Source organism: Salvia miltiorrhiza, chromosome 7 (assembly GCF_028751815.1).
Source record: "Salvia miltiorrhiza cultivar Shanhuang (shh) chromosome 7, IMPLAD_Smil_shh, whole genome shotgun sequence".
NCBI lineage: Eukaryota > Viridiplantae > Streptophyta > Magnoliopsida > Lamiales > Lamiaceae > Salvia > Salvia miltiorrhiza.
The window spans coordinates 46,933,269-46,957,928 of NC_080393.1; the positions used below are offsets into that span (position 1 = coordinate 46,933,269).

Here is a 24,660-nt window from a genome sequence, read left to right on the forward strand (position 1 = left end):
CCTCATTTTTTAGCCCGAATGGCCCGAACCGAAAATAGCCGAGCCCGATAGAGTTGGCCCAAAAACTGAGTGGGTTGGTCCAATTAACCGAACACTTTCTTAATAATTGATTTTTAAACTTTAACACTTTACTTTTTAATTCGATGATAACATTTTGATACTTGTAGAAAATATTTTGATTTTTTCCAACAATTAATAACAAACATCTATGATATAAAAGTCAAAAAAATATAGTTATTTATGTTAAATCTATATACAATTTTTATCGAAAACGAAGTTAAAGTTAGATATTATGTAAATTTACGTTAAAATTACACTAATTTTTGTATCTAAAACAAGGCGAAATGTCTTGATTTAAAAATTACGACATATTTTTTATTACACGAATATAATTATCTATAAAAAAAATTAAACATATAAAAAAATCGTAAGTTTGCGGGCCCAGACAGGCTAACCCTAAACTGAGTGGGTTAGGATTATGGTCGAAAATTTTAGCCCGAAAAATAAAAAAAGACTAGCCCAAACCGAAAATAACCCAAAATCGAATTGGTTGGCCCGAAGCAGAGTGGATCGGCCCGATTGACATCCCTAGCAGCATGGTTAGCATCTGAGGCCAAAAATCTCGAATTTAAGTCCATCATTACACGACCTTTAATTAATTTATTTATTTCATCAACCAAAAAATATGTTTCCTCAAAAAAAAAAGGTTTAACAATATGACAATAATACTTTTGAGAGAACCAAAACCAAAACAGGGTTTAGCTCAAGACATATCTCGCGCTTACTCCAAGAAAACACAACAATATCACGTAGAATAAGAATGCCATAATAACAGCACAAACTTGTACTAGTTTATTGGGTCAATCTGGTAAAATAAATAATGATGAAGAAATACATAAATGTAGCACCCAAAGTTACCAACAAAAATTTTGGAGAAGCAGACAAGGTACCTATAAAGGGTATATGAAACAGCAATGCAGTGAAACTGGCAAGCCAAATAGCCGCAGCGGTCAATGGTGACATTGCCTGTAACTCCCTATCAAGTTATACTGAAGGCCCAATGTATATATCCCCACTTTTTAGATTCTGTGGCTTTCTTGTGGTATTAGCAGCTCATCGTAATCACCAATTGTAACCTGTTGAAAGTAGCAGTAATACTTACAAACTAGCAATTAAGATTTTGTAGGGTAACAATCAAGCAGACGCCTACCTCATGTCTGTTTGCACCATACGTATACTTGACATACAACTGTTTAGGTTCTCCAGGACAAGGATCACAAGAGCCCATGATTCCAGATTTCTTCACGCCTTCGTGTAGCTGTACAAACAGTAAACACTATTACCAACTTAATCTTAAAAGTAAAGCATACTCGGGAGAGATTGTTATGTTTATAGACCAGCAAGGAAATCAATCCCATCTTGCAGAACTAGTTCAAATCACGAAAGAAATCGGAAAATGAGTAGAAGAAGCCTTCTTATTTCCAAGAAAGAAACTAAAAATACCAAACTATTCACTTCACCTCTACTACCACAGTCACAATATTAACCCAAAATATTTGCTTAAAAAAAGGTTCAAAAGATACCTTTCCTAAACACAAACGATATATCCTCAAGTTCTAGTTACTATTTCAAAAAATCATATGCTCTCTTTGCCAAGCAGGCAACATTCTTCTATATTATCATCACCCCTCTCCCTTTGTGTAACCCAAGATTCTCAATCCACACAGACAAAGATAATACAAAAGCACAGAAGCCTTGGAATGCACTCACAAATTTTAAGCTTAACAAAATTAACACGCCTAAGCAATATGCCAATACCACATAATGTCTTAGGCACGCACTTCTACTATATAGTAATTGGCCTCAACTCCTCGGTGCAAAAGCACTCCCAGATGATATGTAACTTAGAAAGAAAGATTACCACAAATATCTGACTTTCATGTGAAATAGCATTTAATAAAAGTCATAATCTATCTGGATCATTTGCATGTAAGACTTGCACAAGCATATTTATGCAGCAACAAACCTTGAGTTGCCCAGAATCGGTAACAAGAAAATTTAGTGGTACTGTAACATCTATGATCTGTGAAGCCACTCCATCATCTCCTGTTTCTTCTGATTTATGTCTGTTTATTATAGCTTTCTGACTTCCATAAAGTGCCTGAACAACCACCAATCCACCCAGTTCTTCTTGCTTAGCCTTTTTCCTATTGGCAACATTCTGCAATAGCTGCTGGGCTTTCATAGCTGCAGCCACTGCCTCTTGAACCTGAGCAACACACATCGAAGTTACATAACATGGTTCAGATCAGGTAGGAGGGTAGACAAATATAAAGATTCTTCTATAATTGTAGTCTTGTAGACAACATTTAGAAGATTATAAACTAGTTTCAGCCAGGAACAAATAGCATATAACAAGACTGCTCCAGATACATTAAAATTTTTAGATGACCCACCATTAATAAGAATGTCGAAAACACTCATACCCAATGCAGCCTTCCCTAGTTATACTTTAGTTTACTTGAATCATTACATAACTCTAGAAATATAAATCCAGAAATTTATGGTAGAAGTTGCTCACGTGCAAAAAATCAAATATGCACCCAAGAAATCATGATGTAGGGCTGACAATTCTTGATGCAACTCAATTCTATGACACAAAAGTAATGGTTTGGTGTTTAGATTTATCGTTTTCATTCCTTTATCGTGTCACTATGATAAGCGCACAAAAGTTTTGCATCTCTGCGACCTCTTAAACACAATGAAGGCATTTGGTTTGAGTGATAAGACATGATTAATAAAATATTCCAACTTAATCAAGTGTTCGGTTTTTGCATGATTTGGCCCGTGATCGATAATTTGGCCCGCACTCTAAATCATCCAATTGCGTGATTATTTATCACCCCAAAGTCGGGTGGATTATTTAATCATCCTTCAATCTTATCTATCCCATCCACCAAATCAAACGCCCCAAACAAAAATTAACAGGGTACACAATAACCTACTAGCAACCCAATACCAACCTGTTAATGACACGATAACATGTAAAAATAACTAAATCAAATACCTATTAATATTATTAGTATATCTAATTATTTTCATAATCTTTTTGTGTCATGCCGTGTTAACATGCAGAAGTCATATTCATGTCATTATCGAGCGTGTTGTGTTAACACGGAAATTCTTGTGATCGTGTTCGCGTTGAAACCCAGCACGATTACATGAATAGCTAGCCCTTAGATAAGGATGTTATCAAATATTTCAATAGAGAGAAGTTTACTTTTATAGAGGAATTTGTTGGGGGTTGTATAGTAATGTTTGACTTACTTTGGGATATTGAATTAAACCACCCAAAAGTCTAATTTGCTGCAAATCGTAAGATTGGGTTTCAATTGAAACAGTTCAGCGTACAGTTTCAAGCATTTGGCAAATCCAGTTAATATGTGCAAAAAAATTACTCCCTCCGTCCTGTAAAAATAGTCATAATTTTCCTTTTTGGGGTGTCCACAAAAAATAATCCTAATCCATTTATGGACACTACCCCACTATAGATTACCCTCCATATAGTAACTTATTTACCTATTCTACCACATGGTGGGACCCTCTCTCCACTCATAAGTCATAACAAACTTAACCACTTTTATTAAAACCCGTGCCACTCCCTCCTAGGACTATTTTACAGGACGGAGGGAGTATTAATTACTAAAGTACATATCTCGAGATACCATAAAGATGGACCAAATTAAGAGAGATGCGAGATGGTAAATATGAATCATGACAATAACAATTAATTCATAGATGAAGAGAAGAAAGTATAGCAGCAACGAAAACTAATGGAAAAGCACACAAACATAAAAGTTCACATTATATTTGGAACTCACAAAAAGCAAGAATGAAACGGATGGAACCAGCAGTTAACATTCCTCCAGATAATGTACCTGATTTTTAGTCTTCTCTATGTTCTCAAATGCCTTTTGCTTTTCCCGTCTCAGATAATAAGGCTTGAAAACAAAGTTCTGGATGTACAGAAAACCGTATTATCTAAAATATCCAGGTGTAAAAGTCCAGTTGATACAAGTTCTAACAAAACACTAAAATAGAAGGAGTAGAACTTGCTATATTGAGTAGCCAATGAGTAATTTCATAAATAGAGGGAAATGCACCAATCCAGAATCTAGTTTAAGTCCAGCAAATAGTAAATAAATCATTTTATATATTAAGGAAAACCTTGAGGGTAAAGTACAGTGATACTGGAACAATGAATGCTCCGGTTGCAAAGACTGGATTCAGATGGTTGGACAACAATATCTGCATGTGATAACAGTTATATAAGTATATCAGCAAAATATTATGAAGGATTTCAATTGATACGAAAAGCCTGTAGATCACATTTTTCACATGCTTTCTTTAGAAATTACAACATCAGATAGAGTAAAGACGGTATTTCAGAAAACTCAATATAAATATCAACTGAATAGGGATCCTCTCACGAGGCCAACGGAAAAGTCTCCGTTCCAGAACTCACAAAGATCAAAGACACGCTCCAAACTTACTGAAGTGCTATAAATAATAAAACCCTAGCTACTAAGCCCATGCAAATCGTGGGCCAGACCTAAACAAATAATAATAACAATAATAAAGACTAATAACAACAGAAATAATCAGACTCACTAAATCAAACTCAATGTAATTAACAACTGCACGCTTCCAACATGCATAAATCTTCAACGGACCGTGACTGCTATCAACATCATGGCTATTCATACTCAAATTAAGATTACAAACTAAACAACCCCAGACTTAGAGGGTGTTTGGCTAAGCTTATTTTTAAGAGCCTATAAGATGTTTCAAGAGCTTATAAAATGTAGTTCCTTAAGAGCTTATAAGTTGTCAAAGAGTTTGGATAATTGAGCTTATAACCTAGAGAGAAAATTTTTAATTAGAGAGAAAAAATATTTGTTAAGAGAGAAAATCGAAGAGAGATACACTTGAGAGGGTATATGATGAAAATAACAAATTATAGTTTAATAATATTTATAAAAAAATTGTTAAATACTCCCTCCATCCCCAAAAAGTTTGCCCCAATTTCCTTTTTGATGTGTCCCAGAAAGTTTGCCCAATCTTCTTATTTTCTATTTTGGTACATGACCCCACCATCAACTTTACAGTTACAACCCTTTAAACGCTATTTCTGTACCAACTTTTATTAAAACTCGTGTCGTTTCCCTTGAGGCAAACTTTTGAGGGACGAAGGGAGTATAAGATTATGAAAAAATAAGTTGGGGTAGAGGAACTTATTTTTTGGGGAGCTTATAAGCACTTGGAGCTTATTTTCAAAGCTTATAAGCAATTTATGAGCTTATTTTGCCAAACACCTTGAAAGAGCTTATAAACTATTTTAAAGAGCTTATAAACTATTTTAAAGAGCTTATAAGCTCAGCCAAATACCCTCTTATTGTTCCAAGAAAAGGAAGCAAAACAAGAATTTCTCTTGTATTAAATTATAGATGCAATCCAACTTTTCCATTGAATACTTGGGAGTTAGGATCATATGCACGAGACACCCATTCCTTCTTCTTAAAGGTGTATGCAAGATGTGCCTTTTTATCTTAGCTTACGTAGCCGTGGAATCTCAAATAGCTAGTTTTCTTATTATATTCTGATTACCACGAAATCCTCTCATTATGCTTTTCTATCGGTCCTTTGGAAATGGTTGACATGTCTAACAGATTTAGACCAATAAAGTGACAGTAACAAAATTGTTCGGCCACCAGAAGTATTTGTTCTTGAACCAAAGGATATATGAAGATGTGTTTTGAGGATGCACTTACCGGAATCACCAACTTTTGTCCCCCGCGGTGCAATTCAAATTTCCAGATTAGCCCCTATCATTGACAAAGTTGAAGGAGAAGTTCAAGAATCAGAAATAAATTGATGAGAAAAAAAACATAATCCAAAGGATATTAACTCAAATGGTACAGAAAAAAAGTTTAGCTATGCAAACGCCTCAGCAGGTTTTCATCTACAACCAATGAATTTTTTTTACATTACATACATACCTGAACTCCAATGGAGTATAACATTCGAATAGTACTGAACTTAGATATCTTTCTTCCACCCCCAATTTCAACTGCAAGTGCATCACTGCAGAAAATGTGGAGCATGAATTATGAGTGGAGCATTTTACACTTTAGTATAACAAAATATTCCTGTATTTGCATGATAAGTTGATAACATCATCGTCAAGCTATGTAGTAACTACATGAAACTTTGAGGTTATTAGAGAAAGATTATGTCCCACGCTATTGTACCCTAAACCCTAGATGACCGGGTGTCTGCAGGCAATCCAAATGCATAACAAAGAGATGATTTTGACTCATTGATATTAATTATTAGAGATGGCAGGAGATCTAGCCATCTAGGACCCAGCCCAGATCCGTAGATCCAAATCCATTTTTTAGCATCAGGATCTTCAAAAATTTGGACCTGACCAATCCGGATCAGATTCAAACCATTGTCTTAAATTTCAAATCCAGATTTGGATTTTGTCCAGATCCGACTTGTGGATCTGTTATTTTATTGTATATAATATTTCATATGTTATATTTTTATTTTTAATCATTATTTATTTGAGATGAATGAAATTCGAATAAGTTGATGAGACTGTAAAGAAAAAACAAGAAAAAATCATTATATGTCACTCAATTTGTAAATAGCTGTGGATTAAAAATATGCATTAATGGCTTTAGAAAAACACACACACACACACACACACACTGAGCCATACGCATAAATCATTGCATTTGTTGGTATGAGATATTAGTAGTGATGGTTTGTTGGTATAGATGTATGTGTATATTCTACCCAAAGAGTTTGTGTGAAAGGTGGGAAAAAATATTGTAGATAATATTGATTTTAGTTTATTTTAAGATTTATTTTGGAAGAGACAAATGTGGATCCGGTTCTAGATCCGTGGACTGGTGGATCTTATGCATCTGGACCTGAGTCTTAGTTTGCTGGATCCGATGGATCTGGACTTATAATTATGCTGACTTCAAAAAAAGCAAAAGACCCACAGCTGGACCTACGTGAGTATAATATCAAGATAAGGTAAACCCGAGTGTGCAGAAACACTCAGAACAAGATGAGACTGGAGACTTTCTGAATGGAGATAAATACAGAAAACTCACCTTCCAACTGTGCCAGCAATTCGACCATGTGATTTAGAGGAAAAGAAGCGAGTGAAATTAGCAGTTGCGCCAAATGAGCTTGTTCCTATCTGTAGACAGTAAGAACATGGATAATGAGATGGTATTGTAATTAAAAAGACAAACATATATATATATATATATATAGGGGAGCGTTCCAATGAGATCCTTTATATGTGGTGAGATCTTAGATTGATTTGTGGGTGTTGATTTCATGTATCCTATGACTGATATTTACTTAGAGGGCGAAATTTTTTATCAGGGTTCGAATCCTGGAGGGAGCGAAAATTTTATAAATTTTTTTAATATCGTTATTCTTATTCAACACTATATACTGTCTTATTCATTGTACTCATGATCTCACGAAAAATAACAATCTCACTGGAGTACACTCCTATATATACATATATATATATATATATATATATATGTATATACATATATATACACACATATTTCAACCGATGAAAACTTCTTGGTACTATTGAATCCAAAGATAACCCAAATGTTATGACAAACACTTTCGATGAAAAATGTCCGACAACAGAAAGTAAAAGCACCCTTACCTGCATGAATGACCCTTTCACTGCATATAGAACAAATAAACAAGCATAAAGGTAAATCATCTATTGCATTAAGGGAAACAAATCCTATAACCATAGTTTTTAGTATTCAAGTCATTCTAAACACAAATGCCTATCCACCTCCATTGAAATTTAGATTGTCCGTTACAACTTTAGGTCAAACAATCGAAACAACTCTTTCACTGCAAGCTAAACTGCTCCCAACATAATATACTGTAAAGTAAACTAGTTACATTTAAATTTATTGGAACCATTTTTAAAAATTCAAATACAATGCTGTGTGGCTCTGTTCACTTATACATAGAAATGACTTACTTTTTGCACACAAACATCTTAAACTAAAATATAATAAACAATTACAAAGTGTCAAACAATAAATTATAAATCATTTTTATTTTATTTTGAAGGCAATCACCATTAGCACAAATAACTCTTGATGGCTTTAATATGAAAACTATTTCCCACACTAAAGTTAGCATATTAAACTAAAAGTGACTTCAAAGTAAACAGCATTCTCATGAATGACTAGAGTCTGCTACTTTTAATATGAGAAAAACGCATATTGTTAATTTTGCACAGCTCCAAACTTCAAAAAAAAAAAAAAAAGTTTCAAGTAAATTCGACTAAAAAAAGTACTCTTATGTGCAAAATAAGTACACAGTGCAACATTTTTTAAGCAAGGGCTAATATGCATATACATCATAGAAATGTTAGATAAATATTTAAATTATGAAGTTCAATGCTAAATGGCATATAACTATCCATCTAAGCCAATAGCCATGCAATCAACTCATTCTCACTTTTAAAGTGACTGTGATCTTGGAAGCGAGGAGATAGGGAGAGTGGGCTTCCAGAGATCCACAGTGCATTATCTTATTGAAGACCTTTCTTTTGCCTAAATGACTAAATAAACTATCAAAACAAAAAACCATTTAACTGCAAAAGGAGGCCACCTTTATCTCTCCTGAAGCAGACACTTTTTGCTCTTTCTTTCTCCAGCCAATACCTATAGATGACTCTTCACCTAGAGAAAGTTGTATCTGTAAAATCAAAACAGCAAAAACATAGCATAAGACAGAAGGAGAAGGAGTATATACATTAAAGTCAAAATAGTTTCTATTGACTTAATATGTATCCAAGGTGTAGCTGCCCATATATTATGCAAGAACCTTTTACATTCTAACCCTTAAATTTCTTGTCCTGCACTCATGCAGAAACAAGAACATTGAACAGTTAGTCGTTATACATAGAAGATAGATGCAGAAAAACAATACATTTCCATTTGTTGTTTCTGACAGTTGACGGGTCCAGGTGTTGGAAAGATTCAGAGAGCCATCTCGCAAAGACGCAGTAATGCCCGTTGATGCATTACAATGAACAGATAACTGGCTGAAAGCATAATGCAAATACAAATTATTAAGGCATCTAAACCAAACAGCATAAATTATTCAATATACAAAATCCAATGTCATACCGGGAAATTTGTATTCCTACCAATGATTGCAAGCCAATAGATCCCATTAATTCTACAGAGGAAACTTGAGATACATGATGCCTAAGGATTGCAGTTGCTGCACCACCACCAGAATTTTCGTTAACAGCCAAATTACCACCAATATCAAGAGAAGTGCGCTTAGATATTTGAGATTGAACTTCAGTGGCCATAGCCATCCTGACATATTGCAAGCGCGTTAGGGAAAAAATAAAAAATAAAAGTTCAGGGCACAGTGTCATAACAAGACTTTTCTTGCTACATACTTCCCACTAAACTAGGATCAACATAATATCAAACATAAGCTAAATTCATTGGGCAGACAAATCGATTGAATACTAAAACTACACTCACAAATTTTTAGCTGGCCAAAATAGACATCTTTTCCAATATTGTTTATCAACCTTACTTTGTCATTCTACGTGACCCACCATTATACATTTCATTTCCAACCATAGTTTAAAAAAGTGGGGTTCTTGGCATAAATTACAATTACAAAAATATAAAATCAACAAATATGCTCTCATTTTGAAGCCTATAAATTAAAATTTTCATATGGCTTTTAAAAGTTGCAATTACAACTCTACCTTTAACTTTTTTGCAATTAAAACATCCCCAATTTTTCAGCAATAAAACAATGTGGTTTTAGCGGGACATGTTGAACCAACTTCACTTCAAAGAATTTGTAATTGCAAAATTTTAAAGGCAAAGTTATAATTTCAACAATTTAAAAGTCGCGGAGAAATTGTAAATTCGGATAAAGATTGTGTTGTTTGCAGCAATTAACCTTTCATTTTAAACTTAAACCAATTAGTATGATCATCAATGGAAAAAGTGAAATTTGAAAATTAAGGATGGAAACAAAACTATCAAGCCCTCTAAGTTTTGCTTAAATAAAAGACAGTGTAAAAGTCTAGAAATACTAGAGAAGTGGGCAATAGAAGTATTGTCAGTGACAGATCCCCAAAAGGTGGAGCAATCAGAACATCAAGCACTCTCTCCCCCATATACAGTTTTCCAAAAGTATTCAAAATAAAGCATGTTATTCATGCTGAGAGACTGAAAGGATTTAGTAAAGGTCATACCCTCTCATAAAACCATCACCATCTAAAAGATCAGGCCATGACAAATTTGCCAAAAGTGAACCAGATGATCGGATATTGGGTGTGGCTTTTTCTTGTTCTCTCTGATGCCGCAATCTTTCAAGTTCTTCCTTGATCTCATCGATTTTTTCAAGTTTAGGGCCAAGCTCCAGGCCAGAAATAAGTCCCTCCATGCCATAGATATCATATATGATCCTTTTATTTTCATCTGTTAAAATCTCATAAGCTTCACATACTCGTTGAAAGTTCTCTGTTGCAATCTCCTTCATCTAAACAGCGAAAACACATTATGTGTTAGACAACTTATGTAGTCATACCATGCCTCAAACAGCCCTTGCACAAACCAACTCTCAAACAGAAACATAAAACTACACATAAAAGTATTAACTCTAACAAGGGTTTCACTGAGATACCAAAATTACCAAACATAAGAATTTACAGAACTCGATTGACAAGATATACTGAAAACAATGAAGATTAACAAAACATAAGCACTTGCTCTTGCAGAGTTTAACTAACTGAAGAACTATTTCGTTGTTGACCTGTTAATGCATGCAGTAAACTAGAAATCTAATCAGAATTACCCCATATCATAAATTATTTTAGTGGCTCACAGCATGTTGACACTTCACAACAGCGAAAATGTTTGCCTAGAAATGGTTAGGTCTCGAGTCACTAGCATTACTCTGAAGACAACTAAAAATGTTTTCTCTTTTGTTTCTATAGATTGTTAATGTTGCTTTATCTTATAATAAATCAAAGCAACCAGCTTTTTCTGGAGATTACTAATATTGGAATGTGACTTGCTAATATATTGTTTTGTCAACATTTCAAGCCAAGTCTTGGTTAATTGAACAGTCTTAAATCAAATTCCTGATAATGAACATCAACCATAATGTATAATCCACACAGGCCATCCATCCTTCAATCTCAAGTAATATAAAGAAGGAAATCATAATATAATGTGATTACTATTCGCACAAACCACAGCCATCCATTCCTTACCCACCACTACAAACCACAACCATAGCATCAGAAAACTCATCGCAGAAATTTAGGAAGACGCACCAAACGACAGATACAGAATTAACATAGCATCATAGCAGAAATTCAACAAGGGGAAGAGAAAGAAAGAGACTGAGAAGCAGACTGAATTAGTGAATTAAGTCGCATCAAACGATATTCATTCAGTACTTGAGGAGATTGGTGCTTATCCGGATGATAAACTTGGGCCCATTGGCGATACGCCCTTCTAATCTCTTCATCGGAAGCTTCCGGCGAAACGTGAAGCAAAGCGTAGAGCTGTTTGTTGTTGGTTTCACCATTTTTTTCAGTCATTGAGCGAAAAAGGGTTTTAAGGGCTTTAGGAGAAAAAGGGCAAAAAAAAAACAGTCAAGTAAGAAGAGAGACTATGGAAGTTAAATTTGTTGATTAAGAGGGGTGCCGAAGATTCCTTGTAAAAAAGACGCATTTCTTTTGCCTTTCTTGGGCGTTGGGTAACTTTCGTTCTTGCCCTTTTCAACGTTCGTACAAACAATGGGGGCACTACTTAATTACTTATTTTTATTTTGATTATTGAAAAATACACATTTTTCTCCCTAAGACTAAGTTTATCGGTTGCTTTTAGCCAACTAGTTCGACCACCACGTGGGATAAGCAAATTAAAATAAAAATAAAAATTGAATGGTTTGGAATTGGAGGTGGTCGACCATCACCAAAATGAGACCAGCCTGGTCTCTCTCTCCTTCAACAAGGAACCAATGATAATATGACACGTGTCCTTAATTTATTGATTTGGAAGATTTTATTTATTTAAATAGCTAAAATTAGAGTGGATTTTTAAAATTGCCACTTTCATATTGTAAAATTAAAAATTGTCCACTAAGATAAAAATATTAAAAAATGGTCACTGTTACCAAAATACCCTTCCACATTAAAAATTAAAAAAATGTCCACTTTACATCACCCCTTTAAAAAATCCCGCAATTCACAACCAGTGTGAATTCACAACCAAAATTTTTTGGTTGTGAATTCACACTGGTTGTGAATTGAGAATTCACAACCAGTCGAATTCACAACCAGAATTTTTTGTTTGTGAATTCACAACTAGTCGAATTCACAGCCAAAATTTAATTCACAACCAGTCGAATTCACAACCAAAATTTAATTCACAACTAGAATTTTTTGGTTGTGAATTCACAACAAACAAATTCACAACCAAAATTTAATCACAACCAGATTTATGTTGGTTGTGAATTCACAATCAGTCGAATTCACAACCTGAATTTAATTCACAACTAGAATTTATTTTGATTGTGAATTCAAGTAGCTGTGAATTTGAGTTTTTAAAGTTTGAATTCACAACTAAAAATAGAATTTATTTCATTGTGAATTCGAGTTTTAGTTGTGAATTAATAGATCTGGTTGTGAATTCAAGAATATTAAGTTGTGAATTAATAGATGTGGTCGTGAATTCAAAAACATTAAGTTGTTGTGAATTCATAAATTTGGTTGTGAATTTAAGAACATTAAAAAAATAATTATACAGCTCAATCAAAAAATTGTTGTACAACAACTCAATCTACCATCAAAATACATCAATTCAATCAAAAAATTGTTGTACAACAACTCAATCTACCATCAAAATACATCAATTCCTCTAAGCCTCCAAACTGTTGCAAAATACCATCAAATTGTTGTGATTTTAAATGATTCAAAATTTAAAACCTCCAAACCAGATGTTGATGGTTTCTAATTCAAAATTCTAAACTCAAAATCAAACATTATACATCAAATTTCTGAACCAAACGTTACTGATTTTTAATTCAAACTTTTAATCCTCAAAATCAAACATTGTGAAGCACGCCTCCAAACCACACGGTGCTGGTTTCTAATTCAAAAGGTTAAACCACAGGCTGATGGTCTTGGTACTACCCAACAGCGCCAATTCTTCACTCACCAATCCATCTGCCTCCAAGATCACCGTATCCCTCAGATTACCTGAATCCCCATTCTCCAATTCAGAGTCAACAAGCACAGAGCGCGTAAACCTCCGTCTCCCAACGGTCCTCACTGCCGCCAAAGGAATAGGCTCCTCTTTCACTTCAATCTCCATCATCTCCTCCTCACTCTCCCCTCCCAAAAACCCCAAATTAACCACAGCTTTATCCACATTCAACGCATGACCACCATTAACAACAAATTCATCTTTCAAACTCACACCATCCTCAAATTTAACTGATACTGCAGAATCGCCCTCAATTTTAGCCGCACAAGCAGTTCTATCCACACTTGTACTCTTCAACCTCTTATTCCTCGTATACACCGCGAAACCATTCGCCTCACTCGGCCTCACCCTGCGCACATAGCAGTGATCCATCCAACCCGAACCGTTCGATTCGGGTCGGTTCGGATCTCCTGACCCGATTCCTGGTTCAGTCTTAATCAATTAACAGATCTGCAACCAGAAGAGGTGGCTGCAATTCGGAATCGTGCGCAACTTCTCTCCCCGCTGGAATTCGTTCAAGCAAACCGCGCAATCGCGAGATTGAGATTGAGATTTCGCGGCGTCGTCGTCGGAGGAGGAGGCTTCGCTCCCGAACTTGAAGATCGGGATGGATCTGATGGCGGCCTCGTTGAGGCTGCGGTTCTCGAACGGTGGGAAATAGGCAGCAGCAGGAGAAGCGGGTGTTCCTCCGCTGCGCGCCGCCGCGAGAAGGAGAAGCGGCGCAGCTGGTCGATGCGGTGTTTCTCGTCGGCCACCGCAGGAGAGAGAGAGAGAGAAGAAAGGATGCGTGAGAGAGAGAGAGAGATGATGGAGAGAATGACGTGTGAAAGAGGGAGGGTGGGTGGCCATTTTTTAATTTTTTATGTTAAGGGTAAAATTGTACTTTTACATCAAATCTGGCCAAATTTTAAAATTTTTATCTTAGTGGACAAATTTTAAGTTTATAATATGAAAGTGGCCATATTTATATATTAACTCCTAAAATTATGTGTTAATATATAAGAGTAGCCACTTTCCTTTAGTAAAAATAAATTTTACCCACTAATATAAAAACTTAAAAAAATACCCACATTTACCATTTTACTCTTGCATATAAATTTTTTACAAATACCCACGAATTCACAACCAGTGAATTCACAACCAAAATTTATTTTGGTTGTGAATTCAAGTTTTAAAGTTTGAATTCACAACTATAAATAGTGTTAGTTGTGAATTCGCGTTAATTCACAATCCACGCTATTTCAAGTTGTGAATTCACAACCGATAAAACTTGAATTCACAACCAACATTTTTTCAAGTTGTGAATTCACAACCAATAAAACTTGAATTCACAATCAACATTATTTCAATTGTGAATTCACAACCAACGCCGATAATTCAGTTGTGAATTCATAAACTTGGTTGTGAATTCAAGAACATTTGTACAAAATTGCGCGATTTTCATCAATTTCTTCGTTACTTATATTTTTTTCCGATTAAATTCAAATTGAATTCAACTTTTCCTCAAATTTCTCTTCTAAATGGCATATAATCGAATCTGCTATTCAATTTCGGACTCACCAATTGATTGGAGAAAATTGAAAGAAGAAGAGGGGATAACTTCAAATTTAGCCTAAATTCCAACATAAGCGAATTCGTTCACACAAATACAAGAAAATGGCAACAAACTCTGGTTCAAAATCTAAATTCAATTCTGATAGCATCAAATCTGCATCTCGAGAAGAAAAGGCCAAACTCCGGCGATGAATTCCTCACCCCAACTCCGGCGGTGCACCACATCACCTGCAACATCCTCGACGGCGCTGCCATCGGTCTCCGCCCTCGACCGCTGCGAGATCTACGTCTGGCGCAGCACCTTCCGCCACCGTCGTACTTCAGCTCGCCGTGCAGCTACTGGCCGAAGAAGAGAAAGAAAGGGGGAGCGAGAGAGCGAGAGACAGAGAGGAGAGAGCGAGAATTTTATAAAATATGAAGCAGCCGGCCCCGTCACGCCGCCGTTCCTCGATCGGAAGGTCGTCGACGCCGACCAGCCGCTGACCAGCTTCAACTTCGATCCGGCGGTGCTCCGCCGTCCGCCAACGCTGATCGAGGAAGAGGACAGCCGGGAGCAGCGGAGGAAGCCGGTCGCCGCCGCAGTCCTCGGCCTCAGCAAGTTCCAGATCGAGAAGAGAGAGAGAGAGAGAGAGAGAGAGAGAGAGAGAGAGAGAGAGAAGAGAGAAGAGAGAGAGAAGAGAGAGAGAAAAAAAATGAGAGAATGAGAGGAGGCTAGGGTTTGCCTATTTATATAGAAGGGCAATTTAGTCATTTAACACAAAAAGTGGGTATTTTTTTATGTTTTTATTTGAGTGGGTAAAATTTATTTTCACTATATGAAAGTGGCTACTTTCAAAATCCACTCTAAAATTATTATATCCTTCATATAAAATATTTTTAAAATAAATTAAAAATATCAAAATTTATATTTTTTTTATTCTCTACAAATAAAGACCACTCTTGCTATATTTTAACACACCTTCAAATTCTCAAAGTTTAGCAATTATAATTAAATACTTAATATGGATTATGCCTCTCTTTTTTTTCCAATTTTGAGTTTGAATTTTTGTAGTTTAAATTTTTAGTTTGTCGTAGTTTGAATTGTTATTAATTTGTTATTTTTTCTATTTTGATTTTTTACAATATTTTAATTTATATTTAAGATTATTAAAATTCTTACGATTAAAAATAATAATTAAATAATTATATATAATATTGTGGTTGGATGGTTGAGATGGTCATTGATAAATCAACAAAAATAGAGGTGGTTGAGTTGGGATGAATATTAATGATGTGGAAGAGAGAGAAATTAATTAAATATTGAAGATAGTTGGATGGTTGGGTGGTTGCTGATAAACATGGTCTAAAATGTATTTCATTCTTATTTTTATCTATCTAAAAAATGCATTCTCATTTTCATCCCTAGTATGTATACCACACACAATTCACTCACAACAAAAATGAGACTCTTATCCCACTCACGCATACAAAACCATTTTCTTAAATTCCATGTCATTATCAAATGCTGAAATAGAAATTTTATTAAAGAAAAAGCGAAAAAAAAAACAGAAGAACCTAAACCCATAAGTGCACAGGCGCAAACTGAGGGTCGGGCCTTGTTGGGGATGAATCCGACAATTACGGAAGCGACGTCGGTCACGTCTGGATCGACGGGCACTAGCAACCTGAGACCACAAATAACGTTAGAGCCCTCCGAAGAGCACCGGTGGGGGTGTCGATGGACGGGCCTCCGACGCTCAAGTCAGTGAACGAATATGAATATTAACGTAAGTAACGTAACGAAAATAAGTAGATGATAAAGGAAAACAATAATAAATGGAATATCCGGGAGATCGGGGAGTCCCGGGAGTTGAATCAAAGCTGACGAACGATGTTGAACAAGGGGCGACCAACGTCTGAACTAGCGGGGCTAGTCAAACAATCGACACCTTTGAAAGTTGAGAGCGTGGAGACGGAACGGTAGAGCAGGGGGGGCCGGAGACAGCGAGAGTGCGTAATCGTAAGTATCAGTATGAATGTTAATGACGGCGTCCCTCGATTGTGTTAGTGAGGTAGTATATATAGGTTATGGGCCTGCGGAGGGATGACTAGGGTTAGGGTTTGTTGGAATGTTCCTTGAAACCCTAACGGTTTCGATTTCTTCGGAGTCCACTTGTCGTAACCTTCATTTGACCTAGTCAGCCACGTTGATTAGGTTTTCGTAAGCTTATAATCCAGTTTGTATACTTTCGTGTTGAAATGTTTACTATGGCGCTGCTGCTAGAGCAGAGGGATCGCGCCTCTACCGGAGCAGAGAGATCATGCCGCTGCCAAAGCAGAGGGATCGCGCCTCTGCCAGAGCAGAGGGATCATGTCGCTGCCAGAGCAGAGGGATCGCGCCTCTGCCCAGAGCAGAGGGGTCGCGCCTCTGCCAGAGCAGAGGGGTCATGTCGCTGCCAGAGCAGAGGGATCGCGCCTCTGCTAGAGCAGAGGGATCACTGATTCCTCTGGCGAGGACTTCGCTGATTCTTCTGGCGAGGGTTTCGCTGATTCCTCTGGTGAGGACTTCGCTGACTCCTCTGGCGAGGACTTCGTTGACTCCTCTGGCGAGGTTTTTGCTGACTCCTCTGGTCAGTCGGATTTTATCCACTACAGTTGGTCCCCCACTCCATAGTTGGAATTTTTTCAACTAGGGAGTGCAATTTAACTTGTATAGGGTGCGCATAGTGAGCAGGGCGTTGCCCTTTTCTTTGATCCCCGGCAGTTTGCGTGAAACAGGTGCGCCGGAAAAACGTGGAATTAAATGGTCAATGGCGACATAACAATGGGCGTCCTAGATCTGTGGCACTTTCAAAGGCCCAAAATGTATCTCATCTCATTGGACGTTACGGTGGTGATGAGTCATAAGTGAATAGATATAGAATCAATCGGTGAATTATTGTTGAACCGCGAATTGTAACTAGTGTTTGATCGGAGAGGTGAGAGAGAGTAATTGGATTGTTGAGAGCACGAGAGTAAATTGTTGTAGTATTGCAAGCAAAGATAGCGTAGGTTTCAGATTACGCGTACATGGCTATTTATAAACCCATACCGGGGGTAAAATAGTAAATTCGTTGCTAAAACATGCGCCTCGCGTAGTCGAGGGTATAAGAGTAAATTTACCTCTAGGCGGGAGATTTCCCTGCTCTTTTGGCGATCTCTCCGGCGAAGGCCATTTCTCTGGCAAGAGCCATTCTTCTGGCAAGTGTGATTTCTCTGGCGAAGGCCATTTTTCTAGCAAGAAACATTTCTCTGGCGAAAGCCAATTCTCTGGTGAGAGCTATTTCTCTGGCGAATGCCAATTCTCTGGAGAGAGCTATTTCTCTGGCGAGAGCCATTTTTCTGGCGAATGCCAATTCTCTGGCGAGAGCCATTTTTCTGGCGAATGCCAATTCTCTGGCGAAGCGAAAATTTTTCAGTTTGGGAGATGCGCGCTTTGCGCTGATGGACACGACGGGTCTTTACCTCAGGTTTTGCGTGAAACGGGCTTGTGCCTTGTATATATAAGTTCTTCTCCCATTTAGACTTAGTTGTTGAAACTTAAGTCTAAATTCAGGACGTTCAGGGTGGGACGGGCTTGCGTCTTTTACATGAAGTTTTCTTCCCCCCCATTTAGACTTAGTTGTTTAAACTTAAGTCTAAATTCAAGAAGTTTGGGGTGAGATGGGGCTTGCGCCTTGTATGTGAAAATTTTTCCCCCCATTTAGACTTAGTTGATAAACTTAAGGCTAAATTCAGGGTGTTCGGGGCGAGACGGGGCTTGCGCCTTGTATGTGAAAATTTTTCCCCCCATTTAGACTTAGTTGATAAACTTAAGGCTAAATTCAGGGTGTTCGGGGCGAGACGGGGCTTGCGCCTTGTATGTGAAAACTTTTCCCCCCATTTAGACTTAGTTGATGAACTTAAGGCTAAATTCAGGGTGTTCGGGGCGAGACGGGGCTTGCGCCTTGTATGTGAAAATTTTTCCCCCCATTTAGACTTAGTTGATGAACTTTAAGGCTAAACTGTCGTCGTGGTCAGACAAGTGTGGAGGGGGAGGGGGGCTGCGCTCCTTAGAGCTGCCTACATACCCAATTAAGGGATCAAGTCCGAATGTAGTTCTGACCTGCATGGAAAGGTCAGTAAACATGTAGTAGATTGAGTCGGTCTCGGAAGACCTTATGAAGTAAAGTAGTAGCGTAGAGTTCAAGCGTGATACTGTTTGAGACGGATTGCATTCCAGCTGTTGCTGATGTCACGTCCGTCCGTTGATTGCACTTTGTATGCTCCGTGTCCAACCACTTTGGTGATCAGAAACGGTCCTTCCCAATTCGGGGCTAATTTACCCGCAACTGTTTCCTTTGTGTTCTGGAACACTTTTCGTAACACTCAATCGCCCGGCTTAAATGTGCGGGTGCGGATGTGTGTGTCGTAATGTCTGGCGATGCTTTGTTGGTAGGAAGCTAGTCGGATATTTGCTTTGTTTCGTTTCTCATCGAGGAGGTCTAACTCGTGGCACATGACCTCTTGATTCCCGTCGTCTGTCGTGAGCTCATGTCTGGCGGTGGGTACTTCGTTTTCTGTTGGGATTACCGCCTCCATCCCATAGGCAAGGGAGAACGGTGTTTCCCCTGTCGATGTTCTTGTAGTTGTTCGGTAGGACCATAGCACGCCGGGCAATTCATCTGCCCACCTTCCCTTGGCCTTCTCGAGTAGTTTCTTCAATGTGTTCATGATGGTTTTGTTGGAAGATTCCGCTTGCCCGTTGGCTTGGGGGTACCTTGGCGTTGAGAAGCTTAACTTGATGTTCCAAAACCTGCAAAAGTCTTGAAAGTTTGCACTTATAAATTGGAACCCGTTGTCCATGACGATCTCCTTGGGCACCCCATACCGGCAGATCATGTTCTTCCATATGAACCCCTTGACCTCTTTGTCGCGAACTTGGTGGAAAGACTCTGCTTCTATCCATTTGCTAAAATAATCGGTCACTGCCAACATGTATACCTTCTGTCCAGGCGCAATGGGCAGTTTGCCTACAATGTCCATCCCCCATTTCATGAATGGCCATGGCGAAGTGATAGCAGTCAGGGGTTCCGGGGGCAGATGTGATATTTGGGCAAATCGTTGGCACTTATCGCATTTTTTGGCGTACTTAGCTGCATCTGCTTTCATTGTGGGCCAGTAGTAACCATTGGTTAAGGCGCGGTGTGCGAGGCTTCTGCCTCCCGAGTGGTTGCCACATTCACATTCGTGTAATTCGGACAAGACGTATCTTGCTTCTGCAGGGTTAATGCACTTCAAATAGGGGCCAGTAAATGAACGTTTGTACAGTTTACCTCGAATGATGCAGAACCGTGCTGCTTGAGCTTTGAGCCGACGTGCTTCGTTCCGATCATCTGGGAGTATATCTCTCTTGAGATATTCCATTATGGGGGTAATCCATGTTCGTTCGACCGATACTTCGGTCACCTGCTCTTCGGCCTCACCTTTTTGGATTGCTGGATATTGAAGGCAAGTGATAGTTATGGTTTTAGGTTGTGCAGTCTGAATTGTTGACCCTAGGTTGGCCAAAGCATCAGCGTGGCCATTTTCCCCCCTCGGCACTTGATTGATGGTGAATTCCTCAAAGCACGATTGGAGTTCTTTTGTCTTGCCCAGGTAAGCCGTCATTTTCGTATCTTTGGCTTGAAATGTACCCTGCATCTGGTTAACTACAAGTTGAGAATCACTAAATACGTTAATGCATTTTACCCCAATTTCTTTAGCTAGTCTGAGTCCAGCTATCATGGCTTCATATTCAGCCTCATTGTTGGTTGTTTTGAAATCACATCGGATTGACCGCTCAATGTTGTCTCCTCGTGGTGATGAGAGGACGACTCCAAGTCCGCTCCCTCGTACGTTGCTAGATCCATCAACATAAAGTTTCCAAATCCCCGTTTGATCGGGTTCTTCGGTCATGCAACATAGTTCCTTGTCGGCCTGCATGGTAAGGTCAGGAGTGAAATCAACAATGAAATCTGCTAGTACCTGAGACTTAAGGGCGGTCCGTGGTTTATATGTGATGTCGTATTCACTCAACTCCACTGCCCACTTTGTCAATCGATCGGATAGTTTCGGCTTATGGAGTATGGCCTTTAAGGGATACGTGGTGGCGACTATGATCGGATGGCATTGGAAGTATGGACGTAACTTTCTCGCTGCATGGACCAGTGCAAGGGCCAGCTTCTCTAGCTGGCTGTATCGGGTCTCTGCATCAAGTAGTGACTTGCTCACGTAGTAGATTGGTGACTGTTTTCCCTCTTCCTCTTTGACCAACACGGCGCTGACGGCTGTATCAGAGACGGCCAGATACACCAACAAAGTCCTGTGATTCCTTAGTTTTGCGAGTAATGGCGGGCTAGTCAAGTACTGCTTGAGTTGCTTTAGGGCTTCCTCGCACTCCTCAGTCCACTCGAACATTTTTTATTTCCTCAAAGTGTTGAAGAAGAGGTGGCATTTTTCGGACGATCTTGAAATAAAACGGCTTAAAGCGGCTATTCTCCCCGCTAGTTTTTGGACGTCTTTCACGCAAGTGGGGGAAGAAATTCTCTGGATCGACTCGATTTGAGCCGGGTTTGCCTCTATTCCTCGCTGAGTAACCATGTAACCTAGGAACTTTCCTGCATTGACACCAAAAGAACATTTAGTAGGGTTTAGTTTCATATTGTATTTTCTAAGAATTTCGAACGTCTCCCTCAAGTGATCAATGTGGTCCTTCGCGTGGATGGACTTGACCAACATGTCGTCCATGTAGACTTCCATTGTTTGCCCCAACAAACTTGCAAACATCCGATTGACCAGGCGCTGATAGGTTGCTCCCGCGTTCTTCAACCCGAATGGCATATACTTGTAGCAATATAATGCTACGTTGGTCATGAAGGCCGTCTTCTCCTCGTCGTCAGGGTGCATCCGTATCTGATGGTATCCCGAATATGCGTCCATGAAACTCATCAGTTCATGGCCTGCTGTCGCATCCACGAGCATGTCGATGTGTGGCAGTGGGAATGAGTCTTTCGGGCACGCCTTGTTGAGGTCAGTGAAATCAATGCAGACCCGCCATTTGTCGTTCTTTTTCTTGACCACCACCACATTTGCGAGCCATTCGGGATAGTGGACCTCTCGAATGAATCCATTCTTGAGGAGCTTTGTGACTTCATCATTCACTACTTGGTTCCTCTCCGGTGCGAACTTTCTACGGTTCTGTTTCCTCGGTGGGTAGCCCGGGGTGACCTGTAACCTGTGAACAATAATACTAGGGTCAATCCCTGTCATGTCCTCGTGGGACCAGGCGAAACAATCGTAGTAATCAGATAGGAAATTGATAAGCTTCTCTCTGAGCTCTGGTTCGAGTTGTGCTCCGATCCGAACTTTGTGGTCTGGAAAGCTCGCATTAATTTGAATTTCATCTATCTCCACCATCTCCTCCTCAGGCTGCGTGGTCTCTTCGCTTGTGCAGCTCGATTATAGTGCTCCGTCTGTTGATTTCTCTGCTCTGCAGACTTTGATTTCTCTGCTCCGCAGATTTCGACTTCTCTGCTCTGGCGCCTTACAGATTTCGACTTTCTCTCTGGCACCTCGGTGACTTCGCTGCGCTGGCCTTTGTCGATTTTGCTGCTCTGGCAGCTTCGACTCCTCTGCTCTGGCAGCTCGTCGACTTCGCTGCGCTGGCCTTTGTCGACTTCGCTGCTCTGGCAGTTTCGACTCATCTGCTCTGGCAGCTCGTCGACTTCGCTGCTCTGCCAAGAATCCTCGACTTCGCTGCTCTGCAGACTTCGATTTCTCTTCTTTGCAGATTTCGACTTCTCTGCTCTGTAGATTTTGATTTCTCTGCTCTGCAGATTTCGATTTCTCTGCAGCTCCGTGTGTTGACTCATGTCTTGAGCGCACTGCAGGGTATAATTTGGGTGTTCCTGTTCTCCCATGTGCTTTGAATGGGACGGAGCTTCTTGCTGTAATTGCTATAAAGACGGGTTTTTCGCTTTCATAGTGGTTTGGTAGCACGCCCTGGAGTCCTTCTGCTCTCCCTTGATCTCCTTAATTCCCCACTTGGTTGGGAATCGTATGACTTGATGATAGGTGGATGGTACTGCTTCCATTCCGTGGATCCACGGACGGCCTAAGATGACGTTGTATGCTGACGGGGCGTCTACCACGAGAAACCTAGTGGATAGGTTGACTCCCTCTGCGTAGACGGGAAGATCGATCTCCCCTACAGTAGTCGTAATCTCGCCACTGAAGCCAACGAGTACGGCCGCTTTCTTGATTAGTTTGGATTCATCCAAATCCATCTCCCTGTATGCACTGCAAAACAAAATATTGGCAGAGCTACCGTTGTCTATTAGCACACGCTTTGTAAAACAGTTAGCAATATAAATGGAAATAACTAAAGCATCATGATGGGGGTGTAGAAGCTTGTCTGATTCGGATGTTGCAAAGCTGATTGTTAGGGTTGGATCCGTTGGTCCAGCTTTGCCGGAAGGCGGAGCCCCTATTTTGCTTGATCTAGCCTGTCTGGCGTGTCTCTTGGCGGCTGAGTGGGTGATTCCGCTGACTTCGGAGCCTCCGGATATCACGTTCACAGTTCTCTCATGGTGTGGCGGGTCTGGTGGGCTGTCGTCCCTGTGTTTCTCTTGTCTATCCCTTCCTTGTTGTAGGGTAAGCTTGCCCTTTTCGGTTAGGTAATCGGTGAGGTGGCCTTGGTTTAGTAGGTGGGCCACTTCCAATCTGAGGGCGATGCAATCCTCTGTCCGATGCCCATGGTCTGCATGGAACTCACACCACTTGGACCTGTCCCTCTGGTCGGCTGGGGCCCTCATCCTTTCTGGCCATTTGACTTTGTTGCCTAGATTCTTGAAAGCTAAGACCGCCTCGGCTGGCGAGATAGATATGTTGTACTCTGGTATCTTGGCCTTTTCACGTGGTCGCATCTCGTAAGGTTGGTCATACTGTCTCCTTCTGTATTATTGTCGTGAAGATGGGTAAGGCTCAGACCGCCTATCATTTGTCCTTCTATCCACCCTGGAGTCTCTTCTAGTGTTTCTGCTTGGTGAAGATCGGTGGTGGTTGTATTGATCTTCCTCCCATTTGATTTGTGCCCATGCCTTGGCAAGGACGTCCTCCATTGTTCTACAAGGGTATTTGGTGAGGTCTTTGTAGAGGTCTGAGTCGGGTAGAAGACCCTTTCGGAAGGCGGTGACCGCTGTTTGGGTGTTGCAATTGGTGATGGACACCTTTTCTTTGTTGAATCGGCTGATATAGTCTCGAAGAGACTCGCCACACTGTTGCACCATGGCGTAAAGATCCTCCGATATCTTTTCAAGTTTCCTGCTACCAGCATATTGCTGCACAAATATATCTGTTAGTTGAGCAAAACTTGAAATAGAATAATTTGGAAGGTTAGTGTACCACTGGAGGGCCGGTCCTGTCAGACTAGAACCGAACCCCTTACACATGCAGGCCTGCCTCAATTCACGAGGAATTGCGGCAGTGAACATCCTTTGCTTGTACTGAGCGATGTGGTCGGTCGGATCCGTCGTGCCGTCGAACATTTGCATGCTCGGAAAGCTAAACTTGATGGGCATTTCCACCAAGGCAATTTCATCCACAAATGGCGAGTCGGCATAGCAGTTCTCTGAACTTTTGTGGATGGGTGCCGGGACACCGGGAATTCGCTGGA

The 24,660-nt window shown here is 39.5% G+C and overlaps 3 protein-coding genes across 4 annotated transcripts; all 3 read right to left on the minus strand.

Annotated features, from left to right (window-relative positions):
- Positions 1–781: 781 nt before the first annotated feature.
- On the minus strand, positions 782–11,910 carry LOC130992810 (chaperone protein dnaJ 13). Of its 2 annotated transcripts, none has more exons than XM_057917558.1 (13): positions 11,582–11,910; positions 10,370–10,656; positions 9,267–9,464; positions 9,067–9,181; positions 8,746–8,832; positions 7,191–7,279; positions 6,060–6,144; positions 5,832–5,885; positions 4,228–4,308; positions 3,939–4,016; positions 2,027–2,269; positions 1,211–1,318; positions 782–1,136 (listed from the first exon to the last, which is right to left on the minus strand). In XM_057917558.1, exons 1-13 carry the CDS (start codon positions 11,723–11,725, stop codon positions 1,080–1,082), a joined length of 1,626 nt encoding a protein of 541 aa, XP_057773541.1. In that variant the 5' UTR covers positions 11,726–11,910; the 3' UTR covers positions 782–1,079. The 2 variants fall into 2 exon arrangements, with proteins under 2 accessions (XP_057773541.1, XP_057773542.1); XM_057917559.1 differs by having other exon boundaries at positions 11,538–11,887.
- A 7,424-nt stretch (positions 11,911–19,334) lies between these two features.
- On the minus strand, positions 19,335–21,404 carry LOC130994298 (uncharacterized). The gene has a single exon (XM_057919345.1). The coding sequence runs from the start codon at positions 21,402–21,404 to the stop codon at positions 19,335–19,337; it is 2,070 nt and encodes a 689-aa protein (XP_057775328.1).
- Positions 21,405–22,942: 1,538 nt separating this feature from the next.
- LOC130994299 (uncharacterized) lies at positions 22,943–23,911 on the minus strand. The gene has a single exon (XM_057919346.1). The coding sequence runs from the start codon at positions 23,909–23,911 to the stop codon at positions 22,943–22,945; it is 969 nt and encodes a 322-aa protein (XP_057775329.1).
- Between the last annotated feature and the right edge of the window lie 749 nt (positions 23,912–24,660).